The 13,998-nt window shown below is 55.9% G+C and overlaps 2 protein-coding genes across 2 annotated transcripts in view; one reads left to right on the top strand and one right to left on the bottom strand.

Annotated features, from left to right (window-relative positions):
• The window catches only part of HMOX2 (heme oxygenase 2), a 205,912-nt gene that overhangs the window by 74,730 nt on the left and 117,184 nt on the right, over positions 1-13,998 (bottom strand). The window lies entirely within an intron of this gene.
• The window catches only part of CORO7 (coronin 7), a 39,524-nt gene that overhangs the window by 25,027 nt on the left and 499 nt on the right, over positions 1-13,998 (top strand). The window contains exons 10-27 of the mRNA XM_049768443.1: positions 5,129-5,183; positions 5,554-5,611; positions 5,693-5,838; positions 5,925-6,017; positions 6,094-6,225; positions 6,360-6,486; positions 7,686-7,861; positions 8,224-8,332; positions 8,473-8,559; positions 9,484-9,626; positions 9,698-9,802; positions 9,887-9,972; positions 10,505-10,646; positions 10,738-10,827; positions 12,460-12,576; positions 12,655-12,790; positions 13,274-13,362; positions 13,836-13,922. Coding sequence (XP_049624400.1) covers positions 5,129-5,183; positions 5,554-5,611; positions 5,693-5,838; positions 5,925-6,017; positions 6,094-6,225; positions 6,360-6,486; positions 7,686-7,861; positions 8,224-8,332; positions 8,473-8,559; positions 9,484-9,626; positions 9,698-9,802; positions 9,887-9,972; positions 10,505-10,646; positions 10,738-10,827; positions 12,460-12,576; positions 12,655-12,790; positions 13,274-13,362; positions 13,836-13,922 — 1,978 coding nt within the window. The remainder of the gene's footprint in view (positions 1-5,128; positions 5,184-5,553; positions 5,612-5,692; positions 5,839-5,924; positions 6,018-6,093; positions 6,226-6,359; positions 6,487-7,685; positions 7,862-8,223; positions 8,333-8,472; positions 8,560-9,483; positions 9,627-9,697; positions 9,803-9,886; positions 9,973-10,504; positions 10,647-10,737; positions 10,828-12,459; positions 12,577-12,654; positions 12,791-13,273; positions 13,363-13,835; positions 13,923-13,998) is intronic.

Below are 13,998 nucleotides of genomic sequence, written 5' to 3'. Positions count from 1 at the left end.
GTGTTTTGGGAGACTATATGGGATGCTGGGGATCGAACCCAGGTCAGCCACGTGCAAGGCAAACACCACTATGTAATCACTCTGGCCCTTATATCCAGCTTTGAATATTGGGGGGTTCTGGGGTCCTTTCAGGGATTGGTACCCAGGTCAGGGAACTTCCTTGGGCCATACTTCCTGGTGAAAGAATTGAGACTTGGTCAGGGGTAGTGACTGTCAGACCATGCCCGGCCCCCCTCCATTTGTTCCCAAAGACAGAACACCAGAAACCACTTGGGGGTGCAGCCAAGTGGTCTGAGCTGCTGCTACTGGGCTCCTTGATGAGTTTGTTGGAGCTGGGCAGGCCTTGCTCAAAAAAAATCCCCCGCCTTAGAGGATTCCAGGAAACACACCCCCTTCCAAGCTTGTGGGCTCTCTTGCCTCAGAGCCTTTGTCCTCCCCACAGCTCCCAGCTTCTGCAGGGACACCCAACACCCTCTCCCCAGCCCTGCCTGCAGCCAAGGCTGGTCCCAGAGGCTGGACCTCTGTGGCTGGTGTTGGGGGCTTGCATAGACCTGGGAGGGTTTGTGCCTCTGTGGCTATTTGATCCCAGGAGCTGTAGCCTCAGCTTGTAGCCTCACTCCCTATAGGGACCTGGGGGGTCAGCACCCCCAACCACATGGACAGAGACCATGTTTGTGGTCCTTTTCTCTGGGCCCCAGCTAGCACTTACCCTCGGGTGAGTCTCATTTGGCCCAAATGAGACTTTTTTTTTAAGACTGAAGCTGTTGCCAACACTGGACGGTTGGGACTTCCCAACCTATCTCAGCAGGAGCCTGACTGAAGCTGAGTGGCAACTGCCCCCTCAGACCAGGCACCGTTCCCAGGGTGAATCATCTGAGTGTCCCCTGGTCCCAGTGGTGTCCTGTGTTTGCCCAGACTCTCCCCCCACCTCAACCCTGGGGTTTTCTGTTTCTGTGTCAGTTCAGCCAGAGCTTCTCCCCTGTGCTTTTCTTTTCTTTTCTTTTTTTTGGTATTTTTGGGCCACACCCGTTTGACCCTCAGGTGTTACTCTTGTCTATACACTCAGAAATTGTCCCTGGCTTGGGCGCACCATATGGGATTCAGAGTCCATCCTAGGCTAGCTCTGGCAAGGCAGGTGCCTTACCACTTCGTGCTACCATTCCACTCCCCACCCCATGCTTTTCTGGTCTTTTTCTTTTTCCTTTTATTTTTTTCTTTAGTTGTCAGTATTGAGGTATTGAGGCTTTTTTTTTTTTTTGGTTTTGGGGTCACAACAAGTGGCACTCAGGGGTTACTCCTGGCTCTGCACTCAGAAATCGCTCCTGGCGTTCTCACTCATCTATGGGTTTTAAGAAAAATGAAAGACATTCTTGCAATAATAATTTTCAGACACAAAAGAGAAAAGATCTGGAAGTTACAGCTCACCTCAGGAAGCTCACCACAAAGAGTGATGAGTTTAGTTAGAGAAATAACTACATTTTGAACTGTCCTAATAATGAGAATGTATGAGGGAAATGGAAAGCCTGTCTCGAGTACAGGCGGGGGTTGGGTGGGGAGGAGGGAAATTTGGGACATTGGTGATGGGAACGTTGCACTGGTAATGGGTGGTGTTCTTTACATGACTGAAACCCAAACACAATCATGTATGTAATCAAGGTGTTTAAATAAAATATAAAAGAAAAAAAGAAATCGCTCCTGGCAGGCTCGGGGGACCATATGGGATGCTGGGATTCGAACTGTCATCCTTCCTATCTCTTAAGTCAATGATTTTTGATTGGGTTTTAGCACAGTGCTCCACACCAACCCTGTTATCTGTGCCCATGTCCCTCCACCAGTGCTTCCACCAGAGGCACTTTGTTCTTCTTTGCTTTCCCACTGGTTTATGGGACAGTTGCCAAGGGTCTCACATGACACTTCCCCATCTTCCAGCACTTCGTCCTTCTCCCAGTTAATCGCTTCCCTCCACGTCACTCTCCCCCCCCCCCCCCGCCCTTTTCCTCTCCCCATCTCCTCACTAGCTTGTTTCCTACTGAAGACCAGTTCTCATATGCTTTGCTTCCATCGTCTTTGGGTACTGTTTTTCCACCATTCCATTCCATTTCTTTCCTTTTTTGGGGGGAGGCCATACCCAGTGATGCTTAGGGGTTACTCCTGACTATGCACTCAGAAGTCACTCTCGGGGGCCGGAGAGATAGCATGGAGGTAAAGCGTTTGCCTTGCATGCAGGTCGATGGTTCAAATCCCGGCAGCCCATATGGTTTCCTGAGCCTTCCAGGAGCGATATCTGAGCATAAAGCCAGAAGTAACCCCTGAGCACTGCTGGGTGTGACCCAAAAACCAAAAAAAAAAAAAATCGCTTTTGGCTTGGGGGACCATATGGGATGCTGAAGATCGAACCAAGGTCTGCATGTGAGGCAAATGTTCTACTGCTGTGCTGTTGCTCCGGACCCCATTCAATTTCTTTATATCCCACATATGACATATCATTCTGTGCAGGTCTCTCTCCCTTGGACTGTGCTCAACATGATCCTTCTCCAGGGCCCTCCATGGAGCAGCAAAATGCATGCAGGGCTTTTTTTGGTTTTTTTTTTTTTTTTTTTTTTGGTTTTTCGGGCCACACCCGTTTGATTATTCCTGGCTAAGTGCTCAGAAATTGCCCCTGGCTTGGGGGGACCCTGTGGGACGCCGGGGGTGGGGGGTATCGAACCGAGGTCCTTCCTTGGCTAGTGCTTGCAAGGCAGACACCTACCTCTAGCGCCACCTCACTGGCCCCCATGCAGGGCTTTTATCTTTTCTTTTTTTTTTTTTTTTTTTTTGGTTTTTGGTTTTTGGGCCACACCCGTTTGATGCTCAGGGGTTACTCCTGGCTATGTGCTCAGAAATCGCCCCTGGCTTGGGGGGACCATATGGGACGCCGGGGGATCGAACCGTGGTCCTTCCTTGGCTAGCGCTTGCAAGGCAGACACCTTACCTCCAGCGCCACCTACCCGGCCCCTGCTTTTATCTTTTCTATGGCCAAGTAATATTCTATCATGTGGATGTACTACAGTCTTTTTTTTTTTTTTTTTTTTTTTGGTTTTTGGGTCACACCCAGCAGTGCTCAGGGATTACTCCTGGCTCTATGATCAGAAATCACTCCTGGCAGGCTCAGGGGACCATATGGGACACCGGGATTCGAACCACTGACCTTCTGCATGAGAGGCAAACACCTTACCTCCATGCTATATCTCCAGCCCCATGGATGTACTACAGTCTTTTTATCCACTCATATACCCTTGGACACTTAGGTTGTTTCCAGATTTGGACTATTGTGAATAGTATTGAAGGGACATGAGTGCAGTTGTCTTTTTCTCCATTTTGGGGGGCCCTTAGGGGTATATTCTAAGAAGTGGAATAGCTGGACCACATAGGAGCTCTATTCTCTGTATCAATCTTGAGGCCTCAACTGGTTCTGGGGGGTTCTCAGAAGCATCTGGGCCCTGGGACGTCACTGACTAGCCAGGGGACAAGGATGGGTCCATGGGACCTGGGTTGCTTTGGATCAGAGTTGCTGCCAGGTCCAAAAGGACAGATGCACAGGCATGGGCAGAGCCAGGCAGGGACTAACTACACAAATCCTCAGGGGGCTGTCAGGGGGCCCTGGAAGCCAGCACGGCCCCACAATCCACCAGCTCCTGGATTCCAGGTGCAGTGGGGGAGTGTCAGCAGAATAGCAGCCCCTGGAGTCTGATTCTGGGGTAGCCTCATGTCCCACTACAGAAGGAGAGGACCCCTTCCCCAACCCTGCACTCCTCTTGCCCTCGGAATCCAGTGCTTGGGATCTGATGCCATGACCCCAATTCCTGGCCCGTACCAGGCAGGTCGGTGCTCCTGCCTGCTAGAGCTGCCCAGACAGCTGTGCCTGGGGCTGGGGACTGGCTGGACCTGTCAGGGAGGCCCTGCCCACCGAGACTTCCTGCCAGCGCCTGAGTCAGGGGCTGCTGCCCCTCAGGCAGCCAGAGTGGGTGGTGTTCCTGTGTGCCAGATTGGCTGCAGGTGGGGGAACCTCCCAGGCCTGGCTGCCCCTGTGGCGGGGATAGCACCTTCTGCACTCAGCTCTGGTTCTGTCCAGTCCCAACCTTGGTGCTTTGTCATTTTCCTCTTCTCCCGTCTTCTTTTCTTTTTTTCCTTTTTTTTTTGTTTTTTGGGTCACACCTGGCAGCACTCAGGGGTTACTCCTGGCTACTATGCTCAGAAATTGCTCCTGGCAGGCTCAGGGGACCATATGGGATGCCGGGATTTGAACCACCGACCTTCTGCATGCAAGGCAAAAGAACTTACCTCCATGCTATCTCTCCTGCCCCTTCCCCCCTCTTTCAATCCAACTGTGCACCCCCCTCCTGCCTGATGGCTCCCCAAGACTCGCAGGGTCCCCTTTACATTCTGACCTGGGGACACTCCCACTCGTGCAGCCACGCCCCCTGCCTCGGGCTGGTGCCCCAGAGAACTCATCCCTGAAAGTCTCCTCTCAGGGGGCGTGAGGCCCGGCTTGGACCAGCCATCTAAGAATGATTCACTGAGCTGAGGGGCCTGGGGCTGGCCTTGGGGGAGCCGCCGTGAGCAGCGTGTGGGCGCTGGGTCACCCGCCCCCGTGTCCTCCACCCTGTCCCCAGTGGGCTGAGGTCGGGCTGTGGTCAGACCGGGTTGGCTGGGTGCGCCTATGACCAGGTTAATTAGAGGCCTGGTTACTCACAGGTGACCGGCGTCCAGGAAGTGTGGGACACCAGGTCTCCCATCTTAGGGTTCATTCGGACAGCTGGGGTACAGGAGGAAGAGGCCACAGTTGGAACTCAGGGAGGGTGGTGTCTGCCCAGAGCCATCAGTTCGGGGGTGCAGATTCAGGTCAGAGTAGCACAGCTAGAGTGTTGGTGACAGGAGTGTGACCATTGTCCCCTTTGACACAGAAGACACAGCACCCAGTCATGCACATAGTGGGGCTGGGGGTTCAGAGTCAGTTTTGCTGGAGAGGTCACTGGGATGGGGGTAGTAGTGGAGGAACCCTGGGCTGAGAGGACAGAGGGGCACAGGCCAGTAGAGCTCCTGCGGCCTCCCAGTCCCTTCACCCTATCCACCTCTCACCCCCCACCAGGGCTCTGCTGCCCCTGATGGACACAGATACAGGACTCCTGGTCCTGGCAGGGAAGGTGAGTGAGTGGGGTCCCCAAGGCCACCTTTGTCCTTGCCAACCCGCTGGGAGTGTCACAGCAAAATGCACTCACTCTGTGGAAAGGAGGTGGGGGTGCATCCAGGTGACTAGGGTGGTGTGGTGCCCTTAAGTACCTCCACTTCCTAAGGACCCAGTTGAGAGCAGTTAGTACCTGAAGGTGCTTTCAGCTATTCGAGAGTTCATCACCTCTGCCCTGCACCCCTTACTTGGTACCCCTGCCCAACACCCCATGCCCAGTGCCTTGTACCTAGTATTCTCTGCCTAGCGCCCCCTGCTTCTGTGGCTCTGAGCCCTGCCCGTGGGGCTCTGGGTGTGGAGCATTCAAACATTCAAACGGTCCCTTCCAGGGAGAGACGCAGCTGTCCTGCTATGAAGTAGTTCCCCAGCAGCCTGCGATAAGCTCTGGTGAGTCTAGCCTCCATCCACACCTTGCCCTCTCTCATCCTCTCTCGTGTCCACCCTCAGTTCCTCCCCGTGTCCCCACAGTGACCCAGTGTGTCCTGGAGCACGCGGTACGGGGGGCAGCCCTGGTGCCACGGCAGGCGCTGGCAGTCATGGGCTGCGAGGTACTGCGTGTCCTGCAGCTGAGTGATACAGCCATCCTGCCCATTAGCTTTCATGTGCCCCGCAAGGTCAGTGGGGGCCTGGGCGTGGGCTGGGGGACCGAGGGAGCCAGGGAAGGGTGTTGAGGTCACAGCCAGTGCATGGCTACCCACAGGCCGTGCAGTTCCATGAGGACCTGTTTCCAGACACTGCAGGCTGCAAGCCTGCATCCGATGCGCCTGCATGGTGGGCTGGGAGCAACCAGCAGGTAGGACCTGGCCAGAAGCCCCTCGTCGTTGTCCATGAACCCCCATCCATCTGGCCTCTGTCTCACCCCCACCCAGGTGCCGAAGATCAGCCTTGACCCTGCCCGCCCCCGGCATCCCCCCTTCACATCCTGTTTGCTGCCCCCCAAACAATTGCCCTCTGCTGCATCCCCAGCTGTAGAGATGCCAGCAGGGACCCCAGACCCACACGTGAGTATCAGACTGCCCCTCCTCCTCTTCAAGAGAGCCTGCGGGGGACCCTCACCCTCCCACGCAGGCAACACAGCTGGGGCCCCACCTTCTGGGGACCCCATGCTCCCTCCTGAGTGAAGGCGCCCCTGCAGGACACCCTCTCATCCTTGGGCAGCTCGCTGACCTCGCCCTCCACGCCATCCAGCCTGGGCCCTTCGCTCTCTAGCACCAGCGGCATCAGCATCAGCCCCAGCCAGAGGTCCTTGCACAGCTTGCTGGGTCAGTGCAAAGCAAGCACATCCTCCAACACATACACACCCAACTCAGCTCTGCCCTCAAACTGTCCTTAAAAATATGTGAGGGGGAAGCTGGAGAGATAGCATATCAGTTAGGGCATTTGTCTTGCACGTGGTCGACTTAGGTTCAATCCTGGGCATCCCCTATGGTCTTCCAAGCCTGCCAAGAATGATTTCTGTGCACAGAGCTGGAAGTAACCCCTGAGGGTTGCTGGGTATGGCCCCAAAACCAAAAAAATCCAAAAAAAAAAAAAAAATGGAGGGTTAGATATCGGACAGCAGGTAGGGGGTTTACCTTGTACACTGGCCACTTCGATTCACCCCATGGGTCCCTGGAGCACTGTCTGGTATGGCCTCAAAAATAAGAGTGGGTTGGAGCAGTTGTATGTGGTTGACTGGGGTTCACCCCCTGACATCCATCCCAAATGATCCACTGAGCACCACCAAAAGTAAGCCCTAGTGCAATGCCAGGAGTAACTCCTAAGCATTGTCAGGTATGGCCCCAAAACAAACAAGCAAAATAATTAAAATAATAAGAGTAGAGCTGCACAAGGCCAACCCATGTTTGATCCCCATCATCCCATATGGCCCCCCCAAGCCCACCAGGAGTGGCGTTTGTCTTGCAAGCAGCCGACCCAGGACCTAAGGTGGTTGGTTGGAATCCCAGCGTCCCATATGGTCCCCCGTGCCTGCCAGGAGCTATTTCTGAGCAGACAGCCAGGAGTAACCCCTGAGCACCTCCGGGTATGGCCCAAAAACAAAAAACGAAACAAAACAAAACAAAAAGATCTGAGCATTGCTAGGTGTTTAACCCTAAAGAAGGACTGGGGGGGGGGCACTCCCTGTACTACTCAGGGGACCGTATAGGTTGATTTCAGGGATCCATGTGCTTCAGCCCTTTGAACCACCTCCCCAGCCCCATATCACTTCACTGTGCCCAAACTTGCCTTCCCACTACTTCCCTTTTTGGAGGGTCTCCCCAGTGGTGCTCAGGGGGCTTCGGGTCTCCATGATATGGCAATTGACCCCCAACCATGTCCCCCTGCTCCCTGCTTTATGCCCCAGTCTTACCCCTGGGGCAGTTGTATACTCCATCAGAGGCGGCCTAGCTGTCCTGGCAGCCTGACCGGGGAGATTCTGGGGTGACCGGGCCACAACTCCCTGGGCCGCATGTCCTTGCAGGTCCCAGTTCCAAGTTCCGCCATGCCCAAGGCACCGTCCTGCACCGAGACACTCACATCACCAACCTTAAAGGCCTCAGCCTGACCACACCTGGCGAGAGCGATGGCTTTTGTGCCAACCCACAGCGTGTGGCCGTGCCCTTGGTTGGCAGCGGGGGACAGGTGGCTATCCTGGAGGTGAGAGCTCTGGATCCCCATCCTCTGGGGTCCCCAGAATGCTCAGAGCCCTGGGCACCCACTCCAGCTGGGCTAGGCACGCATGTCTCTGCAGGGCCACATTCTCATCCTAGTTTTGCAAATGGGGCCCCCCAGAGGCACCAGAGAGGGTCAGTGACTGGGCCAGTCACAGCCATGTCAGTGGGTGCTCTGGGCACTGCCGGCCTGAGACCAGACCTCCCTCCTCACTGTCCTCTTCACTGTTGGGGGTCTTACACTTGGTGCCTGAGAGCCACTGCACAGGGATGGGACCCCACAAAGGGTCTGTGCTTGCTAAGCCCCGCTCCCCAGAGCTGATTCTGAGGTGTGGGCATCTCCTACAGCTGCGGAAGCCAGGCCGCCTGCCCGATACAGCGCTGCCCACGCTACAGAATGGGGTCGCCGTCACCGACCTGGCCTGGGACCCCTTCGACCCTCAGCGGCTTGCCGTGGGTAAGGAGGCTGATGCAGGTGGGATCAGGGTTCCAGGGAAAGGGGGTCCTGATGTGACTGGGGTGTGGTTTGGGGTGATTCTGGTGTGGCCCTGGTGTGGCTCTGGTGTTAGCCCTGCTGTGACCCGTCACCTTGTGCAGCTGGAGAGGATGCCAGGATCCGACTGTGGCGGGTGCCCCTGGATGGCCTGGAAGTTGTGCTCACCACGCCCGAGGCTGTGCTCACAGGTCTGGGGGTCCCCATAGGGGGCTGGGCAGGGGAGGCTGCTTGTCTTTATGCATAAAGTGAACCCTTACCCCAACTTTCTTTTTCCCTAACCTCTTGGTATGCAAAAGCCCACCTGGATTACAGGACCTCCCCACACCCTGGTGGGTGGGGTTTTGGATAATAAAGAGTCTGGCTCGGTGCTGGAGAGAGATAGCACAGCAATAGGGTATTTGCCTTGCACTCTCTGACCCAGGACTGACTGACGATGGTTGGTGGTTTGATTCCCAGCATCCCATATGGTCCGAGCCTGCCAGGAGTGATTTCTGAGCACAGAGCCAGGAATAACCCCTGAGCGCCCTGGGTGTGGTCCAAAAACAAAAAAAAAAGAAAAAAGAAAAAGATAAAGCACATGGGGCCCGGAGAGATAGCACAGCGGCATTTGCCTTGCAAGCAGCCGATCCAGGACCAAAGGTGGTTGGTTCGAATCCCGGTGTCCCATAGGGTCCCCCGTGCCTGCCAGGAGCTATTTCTGAGCAGACAGCCAGGAGTAACCCCTGAGCACCGCCGGGTGTGGCCCAAAAACAAACAAAAGAAAGAAAGGAAGGAAGGAAGGGAGGGAGGGAGGGAGGGAGGGAGGGAGGGAGGGAGGGAGGGAGGGAGGGAGGGAGGAAGGAAGGAAGGAAGGAAGGAAGGAAGGAAGGAAGGAAGGAAGGAAGGAAGGAAGGAAGGAAGGAAGGAAGAAAGAGCACATGGCAGAGAAAGGCCATGAGGCAAAAAGCAGACTATTGCAATGGAACTTTAACTCACTGGCTTGGTGTATTATTTCTCCAACCCTGCTTCATCAGACCCATCCGCCTGAGGGGATAGAAACAGTGCCTGGGAGGTCTCACTCAATACGTGGATTTTTTTTTAAATTTTTTAATTTTACACCGCCCCCCTGGCAGGCCACACAGAAAAGATCTACTCCGTGCGCTTCCACCCGCTGGCAGCCGATGTGCTCGCCTCCTCCTCCTATGACCTCACTGTCCGCATCTGGGACCTGCGGGTCAATGCTGAATGTCTGCAGCTGCAGGGCCATCGTGACCAGGTGAGTTGGCCTGGGGGGCTGGGTCCTGTGCCAGGAGAACATGAGGGCTCACAGCCCTGTCTACCCCCCAGATCTTTGGCTTGGCCTGGAGTCCCAATGGACAGCAGCTAGCCACTGTCTGCAAGGACGGCCGTGTTCGGGTCTATGCACCCCGGAGCACCCCTGAGCCTCTGCAGGTGAGACCGTGGGCAGTGTGTGGCAGGGGCTCAGAATGTGGTGGGGCGAGGCCAGGTCAGGCCTCACCTGCTTCTGCTCCACAGGAGGGCCCAGGGCCTGAGGGGGCCCGTGGAGCCCGAATTGTCTGGGTGTGTGGTGGTCAATGTCTGCTGGTGTCTGGCTTTGATAGGTAAGGACCAGGGACATTGTCCCCACATCCCAGCTGTCCCCCACCCTAGACACACAGACCTCTGCCAGGGTGCACAAGCTGTCCCCATCCTAGCAGTGATGGGGGATGGATGGTGAGAGGGTGTGGAAGGAAGGGAAGAAGGGAGATGGGGTGGGAGATAGTTTGCTGGGAGACCCTGTGGCTGCAGTGTCCTTCCTGTGGGGATCAGAGTAGGCTAGGAACAAGCCTGTGGGAGGGGTTCAGGGATGTGTGGTCTGGCCCGGTTCATGAAGAGGCAGCAAGGACCAGAAGGAAGGGGCATTAGCCTGGGTGAAAGCTCAGGAAGCCCCTGCCAGGCTGGAGCCATAGGCAAGAAGCAGGACACATTTGGTGAGTGGCTATGCTCGGGACGGCTAGGGATGTGCAGGGTGGGAAACTGAGACTCTGGGCTCAGTGGCTCCGACCAAAAGGCGACAGACCCTCATTCACAAGTCTGGGTCCTTGATCAGCCCCGTCCCCCCAGTTCTGAACACTGTCCCCCCAACACCCCCAGCCGGAGCGAGCGCCAGCTGCTCCTATATGCAGCCGAGGCCCTGGCAGGCGGCCCTCTGGCAGTGCTGGGGCTGGATGTCGCACCCTCCACGCTGCTGCCCCTCTATGACCCAGACACTGGCCTGGTGCTGCTCACGGGCAAGGTGAGTTGCTGGGCTGGCTCTCAGGACGGCAGGTGGAGAGGGTGGGCAGGGGCCAGCTCTGCTCATCCGTGCTGCCCATACCCTCCCCCAGGGCGACACCCGTGTGTTCCTCTATGAGCTGCTGCCGGAGACCCCTTTCTTCCTGGAGTGTAACTGCTTCACCTCCCCGGACCCCCACAAGGTGAGGCCTAGGGGCTGCCTGCAGCTCCTCCCTGTGCAACCCGTGGGGCTCCCCTGCCCTCTGGTGGCCATGTCAGAAAGTGCAGGGAGGTGAGGGGGAACTGGCCATTCAAACTCCGCTTTCTTTAGTCAAAGTTAAAGCAGGTCAAAGCTTTTCTTGTGAACCGACCAAAAAACTCCCTGGGCTGGAGAAGGTAGCACAGCAGACCCGGGGCGGATTCAGGTTCGATCCCCGGCATCCCATATGGTGCCCTGAGCCTGCCAGGTACGAATTCTGAGTGCAGAGCCAGGAGTAACCCCTGAGCGCTGCTGGGTGTGGCCAAAAAGACAAAAAAACAAAAACAAAAAACTCCCTTAGAACACCAGGACTGGCCTGGATCTAATTCTTGACAGTGCAGATCCAGACAAAACAAATCACCAGGGCTGGAGGAACTAAATGCGTGCAGGAGACAGGGTAGGCGAGTTTGATTCCCACACATACTGGTCACAGCAGTTTATGTTCACCACAAAAATACTGCCAGGAATGGCCCCAAGCACGGTTGGCAGCAGACCCTGAACACCACTGGGTGTGGCAACAATTTTTTAAATCATGGGGTTAGAGCAATAGCACAGTGTGTAGGGCATTTGCCTTGCGTGTGGCCAACCCAGGTTTGATCCTCAGTATCCCATATGGTCCCCTGAGCCTACCAGGAGTAATTTCTGAGCACAGAGCCAGGAGTAACTCCTGAGAGAGTACAAGGGTAAGGCACTTGCCTTGCAGACTGCTGACCTGCTTTGGTCTCTAGCGTTGCATGGTTCCCTGAGTATAGAACCAGGAGTAGCGGGGCCGGGCGGTGGCGCTCGAGGTAAGGTGCCTGCCTTACCTGCGCTAGCCTAGGAGACGGACCGCGGTTCGATCCCCCGGCGTCCCATATGGTCCCCCAAGCCAGGAGCGACTTCTGAGCGCATAGCCAGGAGTAACCCCTGAGCGTCACCGGGTGTGGCCCAAAAACCAAAAAAAAAAAAAAAAAAAAAAAAAAGAACCAGGAGTAGCCCCCAACCACCTTCCAATATACAAGGATGAGGGATGTGGCTCAGAGATTCAGCACTTGCCTTCCATGCACTAGGCATGGGTTCACTCTGCAGCTTTATAGACTAATTAAATCACAACAAAACCAGATCTAGGAGCCAGAGAAATAGCAGGAGGTAAGGCATTTGTCTTGCATGCAGAAGGATGGTGGTTTGAATCCCAGCATCCCATATGGTCCCCCAAGCCTGCCAGGAGCGATTTCTGAGCATAGAGCCAGGAGGAACCCCTGAGTGCTGCTGGGTGGGACCCAAAAACCAAAACAAAACATATCTAAGAGCACTCGATCTGCCACTTGTTCATTACTGTCCCTGGTGTCATCATGGGGTCCTGGCGGCAGGGACACAGCAGCGCCCTTCTTCTGTATTCCTTGGTGCCAAGGCACATTGCTAGTGGGCAGTCAGGGTGTTCATATCACAGAAATGGGCAAATGCTACGCTCAGGGTGCTTTTGCACCAGAGAGCCCACAGTTAGGCTTCTGGAGATACAGCACTGGAGTCGGTCAGCTGGGAGCTGAGTGACCTCCAGAAATGCCCTGTTGGTCCCAGTATCACATCTTTCCCTCAGGGCTTTGCTCTTCTGCCCAAAAGGGAGTGTGATGTGAGGGACGTGGAGTTTGCCCGGTGCTTACGACTCCGCCAGACCTCCCTGGAGCCCGTTGCTTTCCGGCTACCCCGAGTCAGGGTAAGGGGGCCCCCCGTGTGGAGGAGAGCCTGGCATAGGAGGTGGGCACCCCCTTAGGATGACTGTCCCCCCCTGCAGAAAGAGTTCTTCCAGGATGATGTGTTTCCAGAAACGGCTGTGACCTGGGAGCCCGCCCTCACTGCCCAGGCTTGGCTGGGGGGAGCCAACGGGCAGCCCCGGCTTTTCAGCCTGCATCCTTCCGACATGATCCCAGGTGTGCTGAGGGATGTGGGGCAGGAGCATTGGGGAAGGGTATGCAGCCCCAAGTGGCCTCCTCCATTCCTGCTGGCACCCCAGGCAGTGGTGCTGTTACATCTAAGCTCTGGTCTCTAGGGCAGGGCCTGTCATTCCATCATAAGTCTCTCCGCTCAACCCATGGCCCAGCTGTATGCGCCTACATCTCACCACGCAGCACACAGGTGTTTGCACTACATACACCTTGCATATACACGCACATGGCGTTGCACACATAAATGCACCTACATGCGTGCACTGGCATGTGTGGCCCTGCAGCTGTAAAGCCAACGAGGCCCTGTAGCCATAGAGTATGCATATATGTTCACCTGGATCCTCACACATGTGCAGACACATACACACACGCCTGTGCTGGGCGCAGGCAGACCCGGTGAACGAGACTGGAGAATTGGGGGAACCTCCCCCCCAAACTCTGCTGCCAACCACTCTTGCCCTGCTGCAGTGAGCCAGGCCCCCCGGGAAGCCCCCACCCGCCGGGCCCCCTCAGCCGTATACCTGGAAGAGAAGACGGACCAGCAGAAGAAAGAAGAGGTAGGCAGCTAAATACAACCTCACAGTCAACGGCACACCCTCAGGTTTGGTGGGGAGCCCTTCAGTGGTGGGCCACTGCTACCTCAGATAGGTGCTCTGGAAACCAGAGGTCAGTGGTCAGCCCAGCCGAGTTGAGGTTCAAGACCGAGTGACTTTGGGACACCAGGTTCCTGTGGGTCCCCATGTTGGTGGGCGACGTCTTCTAGTCCCATCCTAATCAAGGTTTCATTCACAGCAAAAAAAAAAAAAAAATAGAGATATTTCCAAGGTTCAGGCTAATCCTAGCCCATTCCTGGCTCTGCACAGGTCCCTGAGCCCTGCCAGGACTTAGTAACCCCTAAGCATCACTGCATAGCCCAGACAGCTGCCCTGAGAAGGGAGCCACCAGCCCGTGCCATGCAAGATGCTCCTTTTAGAGCCTTTGATGGGCTCAGACTAAGAAGGACCCCCCCCCACGTCCCATCCCTTTGCAGCTGCTCAGTGCCATGGTGGCGAAGCTGGGCAACCGTGAGGACCCACTGCCCCAGGACTCCTTTGAGGGAGTGGATGAAGATGAGTGGGTGAGTGTCCAGGCCTTCTGCCACGCCACCCCCAGGCCTGTTCGCTGCCCTTTGGGACCCACAGGCATGATTCCTC

This window comes from Suncus etruscus, chromosome 2 (genome assembly GCF_024139225.1).
Source record: "Suncus etruscus isolate mSunEtr1 chromosome 2, mSunEtr1.pri.cur, whole genome shotgun sequence".
NCBI lineage: Eukaryota > Metazoa > Chordata > Mammalia > Eulipotyphla > Soricidae > Suncus > Suncus etruscus.
The sequence above is the reverse complement of the archived record's forward strand: the minus strand, read 5'-3'. Positions and strand labels throughout refer to the sequence as shown.